At 43.7% G+C, this 16,927-nt stretch overlaps 1 protein-coding gene across 12 annotated transcripts in view; it reads right to left on the minus strand.

The window, feature by feature from the left end:
* Positions 1 to 16,927, minus strand: part of ARMC9 (armadillo repeat containing 9) — a 100,780-nt gene that overhangs the window by 12,440 nt on the left and 71,413 nt on the right. For 11 of the 12 annotated variants that reach the window (XR_012906326.1, XM_075938167.1, XM_075938169.1 and 8 more), the window contains 3 exons: positions 8,310 to 8,414; positions 7,784 to 7,899; positions 2,705 to 2,829 (listed from right to left, as the gene is read on the minus strand). Coding sequence is in view for 10 of the 12 variants with exons in the window: in XM_075938167.1 (XP_075794282.1) it covers positions 2,705 to 2,829; positions 7,784 to 7,899; positions 8,310 to 8,414 (346 nt within the window). In the remaining 2 variants the exon portion in view is untranslated. Of the gene's footprint in view, positions 1 to 2,704; positions 2,830 to 5,483; positions 5,603 to 7,783; positions 7,900 to 8,309; positions 8,415 to 16,927 lie in introns of those variants that run through there. The other variant, XR_012906327.1, reaches the window with a different exon arrangement.

Consider the following 16,927-nt stretch of genomic DNA (forward strand, 5'->3'; position numbering starts at 1 on the left):
ACACTCTACTGCAAAACAATAGTATTGGATCACAATAGAGCTCCTAGAGGAAGCAAAATTATCATCCCATACGTATGGAAATATATGTTACTGGGAAGGGACAAAAGTGTTCTGTAGGCTAAGATTTGTAGGTTTGTTGTTTCATGTGATTATTCTACATATTGGTTTTGGCTCAGCCTTTTCACGGTAAGATTTTCCCATAGGATCACACTGTTGCAAACAGATGGGAACGCACCACGGACCTAATCCAACTTCCACTGAATTCCATGAGTGTCCATGAATTCCATGAGTGTCTTGTCACCAACTCCAATGGGAACTGGATTAAGCACCAAGTTCCCTTTTTTTCCTACCCTCTTCCATCTCCTCTTCCCTTCTGAATTCCAAAGATCAGGGGAGAAATAGATGAGCAATATCTGAAGCAAACCATTGGGAACCCTACCACAAAGTTCCATGACTATTAAAAAAGAGCCACGATTCTGCTACACAAAAAAGAATTACTTTACCTGTAAAAATATTATATTTATAACAGGTGCATGGCTATGTACATAACACAGTCCCATTCAGTGACCTCCTCTGTACAAGAAGAAATCACGTAGTTCCCTTGATAAGCTATACATTGAACACATTCATAGGTACACAATCTGGCTAGAAGCTAGTAATAGATTTTGATTTACATGAAACATAGTACCAAGGCTATAATGACCTGTGATGATTTCCAAGGATGGGGGAATTCGTTCATTATCCTAATCAAGATAAAACAATAGCATTTACATTCAGCTCTCACCTACATTTCCTCTTGTTTGACAAGCCCCTACTAACAAACTGCTGTCTAGTGTCACTGGCAAGGAACAGCTGCTGCACAGTCACCCCAGACGTAGCCATATTTCAGGGGTGAGATAATATCTAAACTCACCGTTTATAAGGCATGTTGGGCTCCTTGAGACTGAACTATGCCTTAGAACTAGAAGGGATTATTCCTCAAAATGAGTATCCAATGGAGGGTTTCATCCTACCGGACATTTTGAATCAGCAAACAGCAGCACTTTTGATGTCTGATTTGCTTAATTTCCTTTACAAAGTTTGAATATTGAAGAGGTTGTTTTTTCCTCAATGCAGGAAAACTGCCAAGCCAGCAGGTTTCCTATTAACTTATAACATCTGATGTTCTGAGCGGCTGTTCCTGGCCAGCTGATCTCTGCAGAATGTTTTTGTTCTGTGCCTACGTACTATTATGAAATCTGGGGCTTGAAGACCATGCCTCTCCTTATGACGGAATACGTGGAACCCTCAAATGCATGCCTTAAAGCTGGAACTTCATCTGTTCCTTTTGTACCCCTTGGGTTAAGCCTATTATATCAGCTCTGTGCATTATGCAAGTAAATTCTTCTCTGTGAAACCGCAGCTACTCTTCTCAAAATCCCTTTCATTTCCTTTCGAAAATTTAAAAAAAAAAAAAAAAAAGCTATTTCTTCTCTGATTCAAAGCACATTTTTAGCAAAGCAAAGACATCTTAGTCTCTGATTTTTTAATAATGCTGCACTGGCCAGCACCTTCTGCTGTTAGTCCCTAATTTACACGGTCAAGCTTACCCCCAGAAATTGGCTGGCACCCCACTATGCAGATCTGTAAGCCACACACCCCCTCCCCTTCTGAAAGGCAGGCCCAGAGGAGTTTGAGTTAGCGTCCGTTCCAAGTTGCAAGGAAAGAATCTCTAGCAGCATCTTCCATGCTACTGTTTTCTCCATAGGGCCTGGAAATGCTGCCCAGCTCAGAGCAGCTCTGGTAACTTGCTAAGAGCCTAAAAACCATGGGCAGTGGGTGAAGGTAAGTCTGGGGAAGGCAACCCGGAGCCCTGCTCCAGCTCCGCCCCTTCTGCCCAGGCTCCGCCTCAGCACCATGGGGAGGGCCTGCGGCCCCAGCCTCCCAGCCCCAGAGCACGGGGAGGGCGGGCGCTCGGAGGCAGCAACACTCCACCCTCAGTACGTCTACAATAGGCGTTCTAAGGGTGGAGTGTAGGCGGGGCCAGGCCTGGTGGTTTGGGAAGGCAACGCCTTTCCCTGCGTATGATACCCACCACCACTGCTAAAGACCACAACTCATTTAAATAAAACAGAACAGATGTGCAGGTGTAGCCACAAGGGAGAAGGTCTGGGGGATATGCTGTCCTCTCCCCCCCCCCCCCCCCACAAAAAAAAGTTTTACTGTCCTGTTTATGTCTCTGCAGCTTATGTGGTTCCCCTCCTCAAGCACAATTTGCCATATGAGAGTAGTTGTGCAAATGACCACCGCTTCCTTCGATGGGAAGACAAAGATGACAGGTCCCAGCAACAATGCCTTTAGGACCAAGTGAAGGGATTATTTGGTCCGGGCAGTCACACTGCTTGCTGTGTGGGTTACAGTTCCATTTGAATCCAATGGAACATTGCGTGCTGGGACCATTAGCCTGTGGAACACAGTCTTGTGCTGCTCAAGATTCAACACTACATACTACATTTCTGGACACTTCGCTCTTTGGACGGCCGTTCTGCTTGGATCAGGGTGGAACGTTTCATGCTGGGGGCTCATGGTTCACCCTGGCATACTAAAGAGCATGTCAGAGGCACACTGTATAGAACTCCACAGCACACCCACAAGGCGTCCCGTTCTCCAAATGTCCGACCCGGTTAAAGAACAATTAACAGCAGCATTCTCAGAATATCCTTACATGCAGAGGAAATACCAAAGTTGGAAATGCTGGATCTGCTACCGCTACGAGTAGGTGGACGACAGTTCTGCATAGCCTGGAGTTTGCAGTCCCTGCCATGGGAAGAAATGGCATCATTTTCTGGCCTGGAGGAGAAAGGAGAATGCAGGGTGATAAATACCTACAACCTAAAAAAGCTGCTTATACCATATAATTTCCTGGAAAGGCACCCAAAAAATAGAAAGGTGTATTTTATGTGGCAAGCCACTGCCAGGGGCACAATTTACCAGAATTTTGACTGTACTACTGACATCAGATGATGTTAGATGCATTGAAAATTAACGCTTTCCTAGAGTAATAAATAGCTTGGGAAAGAACCCACGTCTTGTGACAGTCTGGCATGAAAAAATACCAGTGGCCCCCTCAGTGCCAATGAGTCAATCAGATTGCCCACATCAAGCTTGTTCAGGAGTGTAAAATGTGTTTCTGAGTATGACAGGGGATTCACACCATGCAAAATGGAAACATAACACAGTATTGTAGCTGAACAGCTGTAAAACTAGATCTCTTAACTTCTTGGGTGGGACTGGTTGTTAGGAGGAGGGAAGAGCTGCTGAAAGAGAGGAGAGAGAATAAGACTGCTTGGTAACTAGATGACAAGACAGGAAACAGTAAGGGCAGATTGGGTGGACAGAGTAGGTGGTTGGTAGGAAAGCTACCCACAGATGAGAGTTTTATTGACTATTCATGGCAACATCAGGCTAAGATGTGTCTAGTTCGAAAAGGGACTTTCCAAGAAGGTGGTTAATAATTGGACCGCTAAATCCGTTTCTAAGGCAACAGACAGAGGAATATTAAACAATTTGTACCCCCAGAGTATTCTCATGAAGTAGAAGATCTTTAAAAAGAGCTCTCCAATATTTCCTGGCTAGTGCATCCCCTTACAGCATAGACTAAGGGCTTGTCTACATGCGGATAATCAGGAAAATTAATCCAACTGAACTAAACCTTCCAATTCAAGAGGATTGGTTAAACTGTATTATATCCCTATAAAGTCACTGTCTTTCAGAATTAAAGTGGTCTTAATTTGGTGTAGTTTAGTTCACTTGCAAATGCCTCTTTTATATTGAATGGGAGTATCCATGTAAGCGGTTAAGTAATCCACTTTTAAGTCACACCTTTAATTAACTGGAAGTAATTTTTCTGAGTGCTCCCCTATAGTCAAGTGTAAACTGAATGAAGGCCAGGCTAATTTTTAATAAGAATATCCACATAGGATTTAATGCCATTAATCCACTTTAAATGTATACTTTTAATTAATTTGGATTAATTTTCCTGAGTTTCCTCATGTAGAAAACTTAAAATAATAGAATCATAGAATACTAGGACTGGAAAGAGGTTATCGAGTCCAGTCCCCTGCCCTCAAGGCAGGACCAAATACTGTCTAGACTATCCCTGAGAGACATTTATCTAACCTACTCTTAAATATCTCCACAGATGGAGATTCCACAACCTCCCTGGGCAATTTATTCCAGTGTTTGACTACCCTGACAGTTAGGAACTTTTTTCTAACGTCCAACCTAAACCTCCCTTGCTGGTTTAAGCCCATTGCTTCTTGTTCTATCCTCAGAGGCCAAGATGAACAAGTTTTCTCCTTCCTCCTTATGACACCCTTTTAGATACCTAAAAACTGCTATCACGTCCCCCCTCAATCTTCTCTTTTCTAAACTAAACAAACCCAATTCCTTCAGCCTTCCCTCGCAGGTCATGTTCTCTAGACCTTTAATCACTCTTGTTGCTCTTCTCTGGACCCTCTTCAATTTCTCCACATCTTTCTTGAAATGCGGTGCCCAGAACTGGACACAATACTCCAATCGAGGCCTAACCAGCGCAGAGTAGAGCGAAAGAATGACTTCTCGTGTCTTGCTCACAACACACCTGTTAATGCAGCCCAGAATCATGTTTGCTTTCTTTGCAACAGCATCACACTGCTGACTCATATTCAGCTTGTGGTCCACTATGACCCCTAACTTGTCATACTCCACAGCAGTTTAATACAACACAGTCACTAGTTGACTGAAGTGATTTATAATCAAATAAATACAGCTTAAGACTTTCTCTTCATATCTGGATTACTAAATTCTGATCAGTTTTATTGCTTTGCTCACAGAAAAGTGGCATCCTATTCATGCTTATCCTCTAGTAATCAATTTCATTTGCTAAAAAGTTAGTGGGGTATAAACTCCATTAGATCTTGTTCTTTTGTCGTGAAAATCCACACGTATGGTTATTGCTGGTTTACTCAAGTTTTCCTGCACACAGATGTTAGCTAGAGAGGGTTTCATTGTAAAATGCAAATGTCTCATGCATGCTACTATTGCCTGCTCTCTATTTTAATCTTGGTTGGTACTTAACTGTGTTCACATGGGCTTTACCATCGGAGTGAAATAATGAAAATTAAATGTTGCACAGTTTTTAAATAAGCAAAACTAAACACAATATTTGCAGTTTTGTACTATAGGGCAAAGAAACCATCTGCAGAGGCCGTTATTCCCTCGGCTATGGTTGCTTGCACCCAGAGGGTTTCTCAGCAGCAGGTCATTGAGTGGCATTGTGGAGACAGGAGTAGGCTAGGAGGCACTGCCCATTAGGACATTCAAACTGTGCCACAATCAACTGGTGGCATGGAATCAATATCAGGCAGAGATGCCTAGGAAGCCTTGATGAACCCTCTTTAGAAAGAGATCAGTTCTGGAGTACTGCATGGGAGGGAGGGAGTAATGGACATGAGTTATTTAACCTCATCTAGGAAACAGCTGTGGCCTAGAGATGAGCGCATGTGGAATGGAGTCAGAGGACCTCAGGGCTGTTCCCGGCTCTGCTACTGACTTGCTGCATGACATGCTTCATCTTCCCCATCTAGAGGATGGAATAATAAGACTGTGTCACTTTGGTGGCCTTTGAGAACTACAGGTGAAAAGCAGGATGTAAGCAAGGCATTCCCATTACTGTAGAATCCACAGGAATTGCAGGGGAAAGGGAACCCTTGAATGCATTTGAGGGTGTTAGCCAGCAGTAACATGGCTTTGATCTGATGTTCAGAAACATATTCAACAGATGACATCATGTGGGTCTATAGCCCTTCTGGGGGAAGTGAAAGAAAAACAAGAATAAAAAGATCTGTGTGTTACTAATAGCAGCCCACATAATGACTAGGTCACTCCTCTCCTGCCATATGTAGAAGGTTTGCTAAGATGTGGGATTTTATGGATATGGAAAAAAAGACCATTCTGAAGGTTCTTTTACCATATACTTTAAAATCTGTACCCCCTGCTTATGCTGTAAGGAGGAACTAGATTCAGTAATTGCAAAGCACCCAGTTTCTTTAGAAGTGTACCAAGAATAGTATACGGGCACAAATAGGAGCTTGCAGGCCAAATTCTTCCTCAGAATAGCCACATATATTTCCAATATCAGATCTTAGGTCTACTTGTTTGATAAATCATGCTCAGGTTTTACATTCTGAAATGGCGAAAATGTTATGCACTCAACTAGAAACTGATTTTGTCAAGGTTCTCCTAATTGTCTTTGTAGATATGCAATACATGTACAATAAATGTTGTCCTCTACCATTTTCTCATACTTTGTGCTTTGATATTTTATCTTTGTAACTGTTTTGATCGAATAAATATTTTGAGACAGTGAATATAAAAGAAACTGCACAAAAGTCATATTATAGGCAAGCAGCACATAGAGGTTACAAAACAAAATTTGCATTAAAGGAGGCGTTCGCTCATATCAAAGTGATTTTGACCTTTGGGTTTAGTGCACATTCTCTGTATGCAGAAACTCAGTATAAAATATGTTAATCTACTGATATCACTTCCCCAAACTTTGTGACTGTAAAGACAGCTTTATAAGAAATTATCACAACTTGCCTGAAAATGCTATTTTTACAAAGAGCACCCAGGGTGACTGTAGGTGAAATATTTTCTCTGTAATTACTTTTTGTTTAATCAATTCTACTGTTTGCCCATTCAGAGTCAGTTTCCCTCATTCGTGTGGATCTTCCATACGCAACGGGAAAGAAAAGCATTTTAAGAAATAGAAAAGTGAAAATAAAACAAAAACAAAAATGACTGGAGGACTTGAAAGCAGATTTAGACTTGAAACTGAATGTAACTCGTATTTTAAAATGCCCAGTTTTCAACTTCACATTTTCCTTCCTAATTTAAAAAAAAACATGAACTAAGTAAAAAAAATATGTAACTATGTTGTTGATCTGATGGTGTTTGAGGTAACCAATTCCATCTGAATAGAAATGATTGGTATTCTCTCAGTTTAAAAAGTGCACACAGAAATCTGCAAGACAGACTACTCTTCCAGTCTGTATCGTAGCTATTTGAATTTGGTACAATCCAAGATTGCATGCACCTGAAAGAAGAAAAACTGGTTAAACTTGTTCCTTGGCGTGAGATAGGATGATGTCAAATCCTTTACCTCCTCCATAGGGGAGATGTAAGAGCCTGGAAGTCTCTTACTTTCAACTGCAAAACAATGGCCTATCAGTTCACTGATTTCAGCTACACAGAGCTGCAACCAGAAGTCACAGATCTCCCTTCCACCTGATCCCTTTTACTCATTATTTTAAGTAACTGGTGCATCTATCACACGTGTAACGTTTGTCTTAATTCCTTCTTTCACGTGGGAGTAGCAATAGTCTCTGGGTGAGATGACATTTTCTGGCGTACAAAGTGGAAGGGCCACTGGTATGTCAACTGCTGCATGGAAATCATCCACAGAACTACTATAGCCAGGTGGAGAATATGGACACGTTGGATTTACTGCTCTGTACGTTTTCACTCCGTTATCCCAAGTACATGACTTTGGTCAATGGACTCTGCTCTGACTGCAGTTTTTTCCCCCTTTCTTTTTCAAACATCCATTATCTTACGCGAGGAGCTTTAAAGAATGACAATGGCAATGTACTTTCCAATATGGAGGCTTTATTTTTTGTATGTTCAAGTTACATTATTTTGGAGCAAAATTCAAAGTTAAGAAAAAATAATCCAATGTTCTGCCTTGTTTGCCCAGACTTACGTTGGGTATGCAGCTCTGTGATAGCCTGGGGTGACTGGTCTCTGGAGAGGCTCGTCTACACTCAGGTGAACACCAGGAAACAGCTTCTTCTTCACTTTTGGCGTGTGGGTCATTATCTAATACACAGGAGGAGAGAGGAGGGAAGAGAGAGGGGAAAATAGGCCACTGTGGTCATTCGGGCAGAGCTAGGAAGACAATCTGAGCATTGACCCGGGTTTGTTCCTTATGTCACTGAACAGAGCTGCCATAGCTTGCTTCGTGTCTGGGCTACGGCTCGTTCTGCTCAGTAAGGATGGACGTTTCCCTTTCCCAAGCTTATCTTATTTCTGCTGGAGAGACCCTTGTCAACAGGTAGCAAGGAATTGGGGCTGAACAGGCACACAAAGAGCTGAGTCTCAACAGCCTCCTATGTAGCAGGCGGCTGCTACAATGAAACCTCTGGTTGTTAAACGTGGACTGAAATGTTGAAATCAAATGCCTAGTCAAACACATTCATTATTTCAGAATCCCAGGGAGCGGTTCTTACCCCCAAATACTCTGTGGTCAGCAGCTTCTCTCCTGACAGTTCTCCCAGCTGAGGCTGGATCACCTCATCTTTGTCCAGATCAGCCTCCATTGTATCATGGTCCTCCTGTTACAATAATGCGCCTCGGTTATTTGAACCCAGATCCTTGGGAAGCTTTCAGTCCCAGCTGAAGCATTTAATTTTCACTCCGGCCGCCTCTTGTGTAATATACATTTAAAACACAAATGATTCTTGCTCCTAGGGCTATTAGAGTGTATGTCCATTATTATACATGTGTGTGCATGTACATATACCAGGGCAATCCGCAGCCCGCGGACCCATCTGACCCCCTCTCCCACATGTCTCTCGTTCACTGGGGCACTGGAGCCCCCACTTCTTACTCTCCCTCCTAGCACTTTTGGAGTTCCACAAATCTGCTGATTTGCACTCCATCCCCCCTCCTCTCCCTCCCTTAGCAAGAGTGGAGGGAAAAAATCATAGTCCCAATCAGCAGCTCTCCTTAAAATTTCAAATCCCTAAGTATTCTACGCAGGCTCTCCAGACGCAGTAATTAAGGAACCCGGTGTTAATTTTCATTACTTTCTAATAAGAATAGTTCCCCTCCAACCTCCAAAGAACACAACAGATCAGCACCACAATAGAAAGAAAGGTGTTTTGATTTTTAAAAAGAAATTGTATGTAAAAGTCCATTATCCGTTCTAGAATAGGTTACTTGCTTTGTATGGTAACTAGAAGATTTACCCAGGACTGCTCAGATCCTTAACTATTAATTTTTGTGTTTTGGGAAATAAAAGGAAAAGATCCAGGCTTCATTTAAATCATTGCTCTGGAGTAGGGCTGGGGCTTCAGTATGAAAGACTACCACTAGCCCTCTCTCACCGCAGCAACTTGAAGCCAGGTGAGAAGTATGTCTCCATGGCTGCTGCAGTTCCAGCAGGTACAACCAGGAAAGGGGTGTATGTCCCCCCGGCTGGGGCAGGTCCAGGTTCATCTGCCTCCTGTGCTCCACAGTCAGAATTAAGAATGCAGCAAACTGTGCATTTTCCCCTTGCTCCCTGACGAAGGAGAATAGCCAGCATCATCCCAGTATGAACCGAGGTAGGGGACTTCAGCCCCCTCCACCCTCCCTAAAGGGCACCTGAGGGGTGGGTGGCTTGAGTCTGTGGCAGTCCGAGGGGGACACACACCCCCAGCAAGTCCCTTTCACCTGCCTGGTGCTCCTGTCTCTTTTCTGTATGGTTTTTATAAGAAGCAATCAGAGTCCAGGCATAATAATCCATTATTCTGGCACGAGCAAACCCTGACTTTAAGTTAGGATAAGAGGAAGCTGAATAGCAAATTTGGTAATCCTACCTCTTACCATTTAGGAGTTCTTGAACAAATAGACTGACAGACGGACGTATGGACACATGGATGGACATACAGAGGCACACACTCTCTTAAATATATAGTAGATTTAAAGGAAAAACCTTTGAATTAATTATTGTTTCATGTAGGGAATTAAGAGAGCACCTAATTAAGTTAATCATCTGGGATGACTTCCAATTTGCAATCACTAAATAGGGGTTTAATCTTTATTCATTTTCCTTTCCTATTTATACTTCCCCAAAATAAATGCAAAAAAGACCAACACATCAAGAAGACACCCACTTGTTATTGTAAGGTGCTGGATTGAAGCCCAAAGGTGAACTCAGAAACCCGGAAGACTAATCTCTGTTGTACTTACAATTTGAGAGGAAATGCAAAAATAGACTCTTTTGCCTACTATTTTTATTTATTTATAATTTACTTTCCTTTTCTCAATAGGCACATGATTTACTGGCAAATGAATAACCCACTTTATTACACTGGAGGTCTGCACAACTGAAAGTTTTTCTAACTATTGAACTGTCCACATTTACAGTGTATCATTGTATAAAGCAGAACACCGTGATGGAATCCATACGTATGAACACAAACAATGATGCACTAGGGATGTTACATTTAGTTTAAGAAACTAATTGACTAGTCGATGGATTTTCTATTGACTAGTCAATAAGCAGGGGAACTGCAGTTGGGTTAGCTCCCAGCCCGGGAGCTAACCCCGCTGCAGCTCTGCTTTTTAAATGTCTGAAAAGCCTGTCTACATTTAAAAGGCTAAAGCGCAAGAGGAAGGACCGAGCGTGAGCCGTGAGCTGATTTCTGGCTCGCACCCGCCTTTTAAATGTATTAAGAGCCAGGGGAGCCTGCACGAGATGGGAATCAGGTGTTCTGTTGGTTTCTAATACATTTAAAAGGCTGGTGCTAGCTGGGAATCAGCTTTCCCGGCTCATGCTGGGTCTTTCCTGCTGTGCTTTAGCCGATAGGTTCTTAATACATTTAAAAAGCAGAAGCGCAGCATCTGGGACTGGGCACGAGCTGGCAATCAGCTGATTCCTGGCTCACGCCAGGTCCCCACTACCCTCTTACCCCCGCAGAGATGGCTTTTAAGCTGGCCCCACCCAGCACTGGCTCCTGTTCTCCCTCATTGCTGCCTCTGATAGAGGCAGCAAGGGGGGGGGGGGGGGAGAGCAACCAGTCGCTTACATCCCTATGATGCACTGTAATTATAACTGACTTTATTGCAATTAATATTTTTTAAATCCATCTCTTCTTCCTCTCCTCCAAGGAGTGTAATTCCTAAGAGCTGGATAAAACTCACCAGTCATTTTTCTCAACAAACTGGATACATTATTTTTCATCCTGCTTTCTAAAAATGGGGTTGCATAGCACTGCTGCTATAGAATGACACCTGTATTATAAGAATTACATTTCAGTGGAATGTGAGAGAATTCTGTGCACGTAAATCAAGATTTTCAAAACACTTTAGGGGATTTAGACATTTTCCAAGACAGGGTGCAAGAGGTACTTAGACCAACTTCAGTTGTAAAGAGAGGCAAGCTTTCAAGCTCAAAAGCTTGCCTCTCTCACTGGCAGAAATTGCTTCTGTCTTTTGATGTTGCTTCTTGCTGAGAGGTATTTTCACACTGAAGTCAACTGATTTTATTGCCAAGTGCCGAGTGATAGGTGGCTCAGAAGGTATCCTGTAAATGTCTGTTGTCCCATTATCTAATAAATTTCACATTTACAAATTAATTTAGAATTAGAGCTAGTATCTCATGTATTTAGTCTTACAGACTGCTTTTAAAGACTGTCCAAACTCAATTAAAACCATATTTAAAGATTATTTAAAGTCAAGCTAATATTTAAAAATAAATACTTTAGCACTGTATCTGCTACTACAAGGTATAGCAAAAACACGGAATATGCTTTGCTGAAATAGGTGATTTAATCTGTTCTTAAAATAAGCAGGGGGGCATAAAAATCTGTCTCTTAAGCAATAAATCCTGCAGCCTTTATTTCTGGGGAGAGTCCTATAGGGGCTTTAATAGGGGTCCAGGGCACACTCCAGGAGTAGGTACTAACGATATATTCAAGGCATACATTTTTTAAATGATTATGTATTTGTTCCTGAATAAGGCAGGAAGTCACATGATATGGCATGCAGTTGAATTGGTAAATTCACAGTTTGAGTGTGTTGTGAGATCACCTAATCCAGTGGTTCGCAACCTTTTCAAGCATACGGACCCCTTTTCAATTTATTAAAATTTCACAGACCCACCCCCCAGGGGAGAAAAAAAATAAAAGGAAAAGAAAGGGGGGATGGGGGGAAGAAAAGTAAGGATTGGGCCCATTGCAATGGGCCCGATCATTATTTTTAAACTTTCAACAGAGCCCCAGCAGTACACTTGCAGACCACTAGGTGTCCGTGGACCACAGTTTTGGGCCCTAATAAATTATCTGGTAAATCTGAACTTGCTAAAGAATGTTGCTGTTTTCAGAAAATGTTCTGTCAAAACATGTAAATAAAATTAACCAAAAAATTGTATTGCAAGAAATCTTGTGTGTAAAGACACTTCAAGATTTGTATTCTTTTCTTTAATATTTTTTTCTAGGAGAAATACATTTGGATTCCTAAATTGTGCACATGATTTATGGAAACCAATAGTCTTGGCTCTCCTTTGGACACCTGCTGTTGAGTCTGACAAGACATAGTTCTAGCACCCAGATGGTGACTGACTTTCAGCCCCTGTTTCCATGGCATGGAAAATGGCAGATGGAATTGTTGAAAAAAAGGGATGAACATTTTGAGATCAGCCAGCACGTGCCTTTTTTTACCTGGGCTTTGTGTCTGATGAGCCACTGTCTATTTCCAACAGTCGGGCTCAGCTTCCGGCTCTAAGCGCCATGAGGCTGCCAACGGCCGGGCCCAGCTCCTGGCTGTCTGGGTCTAAGTGCCGTGTGGCCGGGTCTAAGTCTCTGATGTCCTGCCCTCCTTTGTCGGGACCCCTGAAGATTCCCAGTGCCAAGACACTGTCGGTGCCAGGGGGACATGCCAACCTAAAGCCCTGGGACAAACCGCCGGTGGTCTTGAGGAGCCAAAACCGACTTCATCAGCGGTGCCTAAATCTAGTATCTCTGTCCCGAAAGGTCCTAGGATGGAAGGATCTACAAATGCTGATGTGGCCCTCACCCAAGCAGCGGAGGCAGTTTTCGTGAGGGTTACTAACAGGCACAGGCCTGTGACACTTGGCAAGTGTTTAAACCTGAGACCCCGGAGCATACCCCATCTCCCGGGCTAGCCCAGTTGGGGGGGGGGGGGCGCTAACTATTTACAAAGACTATGAACTCTCAATGATTTAAACCTGGGAACTCCCTATATAGCGCAGCATATGCTTGCCACTGCAGGAGGTGCTAGGACCCGGTTCCTTATGGATACTGCTGAGGAAAAATCTTCCAGCACCGGTACGTGTGGCGAGCGCACACCCCTGCGTTGAATGGACATAAGCATCACTCGAAGAAAGCTGCAATACTTAGAAAGCTACTTTTTAGCACAGTGGTTTGAACTTAAGTGGTCACTACTACTAGATCCGCTAAAAGCCAAGAGAAAGTCAGATTAATTTAAAGCTAAATACAGAAATAGCAAATATAGAAAGTTGATGGTAACTGGGGGATCTCATTGTACAGACATATTGCTATAATGGAAGGCAGGAGGGATGTGATCAGGAAAATGGGCAGTGATCAAAAAAAGCCACCTCCCCACAATGCTGTTTTTTTTTTTTTAATATTCACTAAGCTTTAAATGTTTGCAACAAGATGGGCACTAACATACTATAAAACAGGCCGTCTGTGTTAGCGGCCAACACAGATACCCTGCAATGCCTAGATTTTGTGACAGTTTGTAAAGTTGCTTCAACTGGCACTATGGATTTGAGTGTGTAGTAAAAGACTTTTGATGCGTAACACTTTCCCAGACTCTCCTTTGTGTTGGTTTGCCTGGCAGCTCTGTAAGATCAGATATAATCATGAAACTCCATCTAAACCTGGAGAACAATTACATTCTGCATTCCACAGATACAAAGGTCTGAGAGACCGGGAATGGACAAATCATGGGTTATTTACAAGAACAATAACTTGCATGAAACTAGCATATAATTTTGTTGCCATTTATTTTGGTATAAATCTGCTCTACCAATTTTGTAATCAAGGGACTAGAATAGGCCTCCAGTTGATAACAGAATTACAGTTATTCAGTGGTAATGATATAGCTAAGGGCAGGAGCAGGTTAGATACGGCCCACGGGCCGCCCCACCAGGATCTTCAGGCACAGAGCAGTCCCACACCACTTTCAGTAGCTGGCTACTCCTTGTGGCTCTCTGCTCTGGGTGCCAGGGAGAGGGGAAGGCTTCATATGCACTGCCCCCACCCCCCCAGGAAAATCTCTCTGCTCCTACTGGCCTGACCACAAGGAGCAGACAGCCATTTTGAGCCACCTGGGATTGCAGCAGGAAGGAAGCCTGCCTCAGGGTCCTGCAGGGCTGCTGAGCAGAAGGTACCTAGTTAAGTGCCTCCTGGCCAAAGCTTGCCTCTAGCACTCCAGTCCCTCTCTCTCCCCAACTCCTTCCCCGCAGCCATCACCCAAACTTGCTGCACACCCCTCCACAGGTCACAACTCGCTTCCAGATCCTGCAACCCCTTCTATAATCCCTCTCCCCGGCCAGAGTCCTCTTCTGAACCCATATCCCCTCCCAGATCCTGCACCCCAAGCTCCTGCCACAGACCACAACCCCCTCCTTGACCCAAACTCTCTCAAAGATCCCACATTCTCTCCTGCACCCCAGTCCCCTGCTCCAAGCTCCCTTCTGCACCTAACCTTCGCCCCAGACCCTGCATCCCCTTAACAGAAAAAGTACAGCCCTTGACCACCTACTAAAATGTTGAAGTGACCTCCTCCATCAATAATTATTGCCCACCCTAGCTAGGGGCCTATCACTATTTCTATAAACCCCTGGAAATAAAGACTTAGCATTTACACTTAAGCATTGACCTTAAAGTGGACACAAGTTTTTAAAAAGGGGTCTTGGGAGGTTTTTCTTTTATATAAAGGAAGATTTTATGTACCACAAAAATTCAGACATTTAACTGTTTCAACATTCCATGGCTACAAAGATGGAACAGGACATGGAGAATTAACTCCCCTTTTACTCCTGCATATGACCCCTGAAGAACAGAGTGCTCAACATTGATGAAATTCGGACCACACCTTTCTTGAAGTGGTTTCTGCATCACTCTCCATCTCAATGGACCAAAGCCATGTCAAAGTACCTCTCAGAAACAAAAAAGCCAGAGACCAATGGAAGATTTCAACATCCTGTGCTCTCACAGTGGATGTAAGGCAATCACTGTTACAGACCTTCACTGCTAGCAATATCTGCACCCCTCATAAGGTCTTTTGAAAGCAAACGACGTGGATTGCAATGAGAGGTCATAAAGATGAGCTCCTGGAATACCCAGGATGTGCCACATCTATTGCTATAAGGGTCTCCTGTCCTGTCAGAGGGGATGGTGGCAGGAGCTGGGAGGAACTCCCTGAAGCTGCCAGGAACCACAGTGAGTGCCCCGCGGTTCCCAGCCCCCACGGGAATGCATCTGCCACAAATGGCGAGAATTTCCTGTACTTCAAGATAACTGGAAATGCAGCAGTTACAATAACTTCATTCCAGAATCACTCGGTTCTTTGCACCACCTAGGGCCGAAACAACTGAGAGTATTAATGAACATTTTTGCAAATGAAGGTTCAAATGTAGGGAAGGTCAAAGGTGGAATCAGTTTGCTGGATTCAATCTACTATCAAGGGACATGTTCTCATCATGATCCAACATATAGTCTTTGGCTACCAGAAATCGCAACTGCTTCCGAATTATCCAACCACGGAAGATAATGCTATGCCAAGGTCAGATGCTGTGAGGTGCTGAGATCAATAGCAACTGAGGGTGCCTAATCCTTCACCCGACTGGGACCTTTGCAATGGTCCTCTAACTTCACAATGAATCAAATAGGGGCCAGGGCCGTCTTTTCCTTCTGTTTCTATACAGTGCCTGTGACATTCTGTATTTGGGGGAGTGTCCATATAAAGCATGCTATGTGAGGCATTGAGAAATGATCGGCTGGAACCCACTGTTCCATCTAAGTACACGTATCATTAACGCATATGAAGTTACTAGACGATCTACCTGGTGTTGCTCAAGTCCTTAACTCAATTGTTTTGTTCATTGAAATCATTGCTCTGGGGTGGGGCTGGGAAGGAGGGTTCAGGATGCAGGCTGCCTCGGGGTGGGGCCAGATCAGAAGCACTTCCCTATGGCAGCTCTAGCGGGCACAGCCAGAAGAGGGGTGCACGTTCTCTGGCTGGGGAAGGTCCAGGTTCATCTGTGTGCTCCCCAGCCAGACTGAGGAATGGAGCAAACTGTTCACTTTCCCCTCCCCCCGACAAAAGGGGAACAGCTGGCAATGTTCCCTTCCAAAAGGAGAATGGAAGCTGAAGACCCTCCCTAAAGGGTGGCTGGAGAATGAGAGACTCAGGGCTGGGACAGACCCAAGCAGGGAGCCCATTTCACCTGCCAGTTGATTGTCTCTTTTCTGTACAGTTTTGTGTCCCTACATGCATCGTGGACACAACCAAACCCTCACTTGGCCTTACACAGCCCTTTTAAGTTAGGCTAAGAGGAAGCTGCATACCCAACTTGGTGTCCTAGCTCTTACCATTTAGGAGGGACAGACTCACTTCCTTGCTCACAGACAAACTCTCTCAAATATATTGGAGAGGAGAACGAGTTGTATGGTTGCCACTAAAATACACTGCGAGCTGGGAAATTGACCAGACATTAGATCGCCAAGAACAAGGGCAGGTATCAACCAACCATTAATAGCCATTGTTCTGCAAGGGGGCTGCTTGCACAAGGCCATAACTGGGAATTGTTCAGTCTTGCCTTATGACTCAAGAGTGCCCACCAAACACGCCTGGACTTATGGCCTCCAAGCACAGGGGACAGAGGGTATGAAACAGAGAAAAGGAGTTTCCTTGCTGGCCTTTCTCCCTCCCTCACCTATGCTGCAAGCCACAAGGACATTCAGAAGATTGAAGACTCCAATGGAGGAGACTGGCCCAAATTTCAAGGGTGAAATCTGTGTCCTATGAATTGCATTATCCAGTGGGGTGGATACGACAGCCCCTTGCCCCTACACACAGCAACAGCACA

The sequence above is a fragment of the Pelodiscus sinensis genome, chromosome 10 (assembly GCF_049634645.1).
Source record: "Pelodiscus sinensis isolate JC-2024 chromosome 10, ASM4963464v1, whole genome shotgun sequence".
NCBI lineage: Eukaryota > Metazoa > Chordata > Testudines > Trionychidae > Pelodiscus > Pelodiscus sinensis.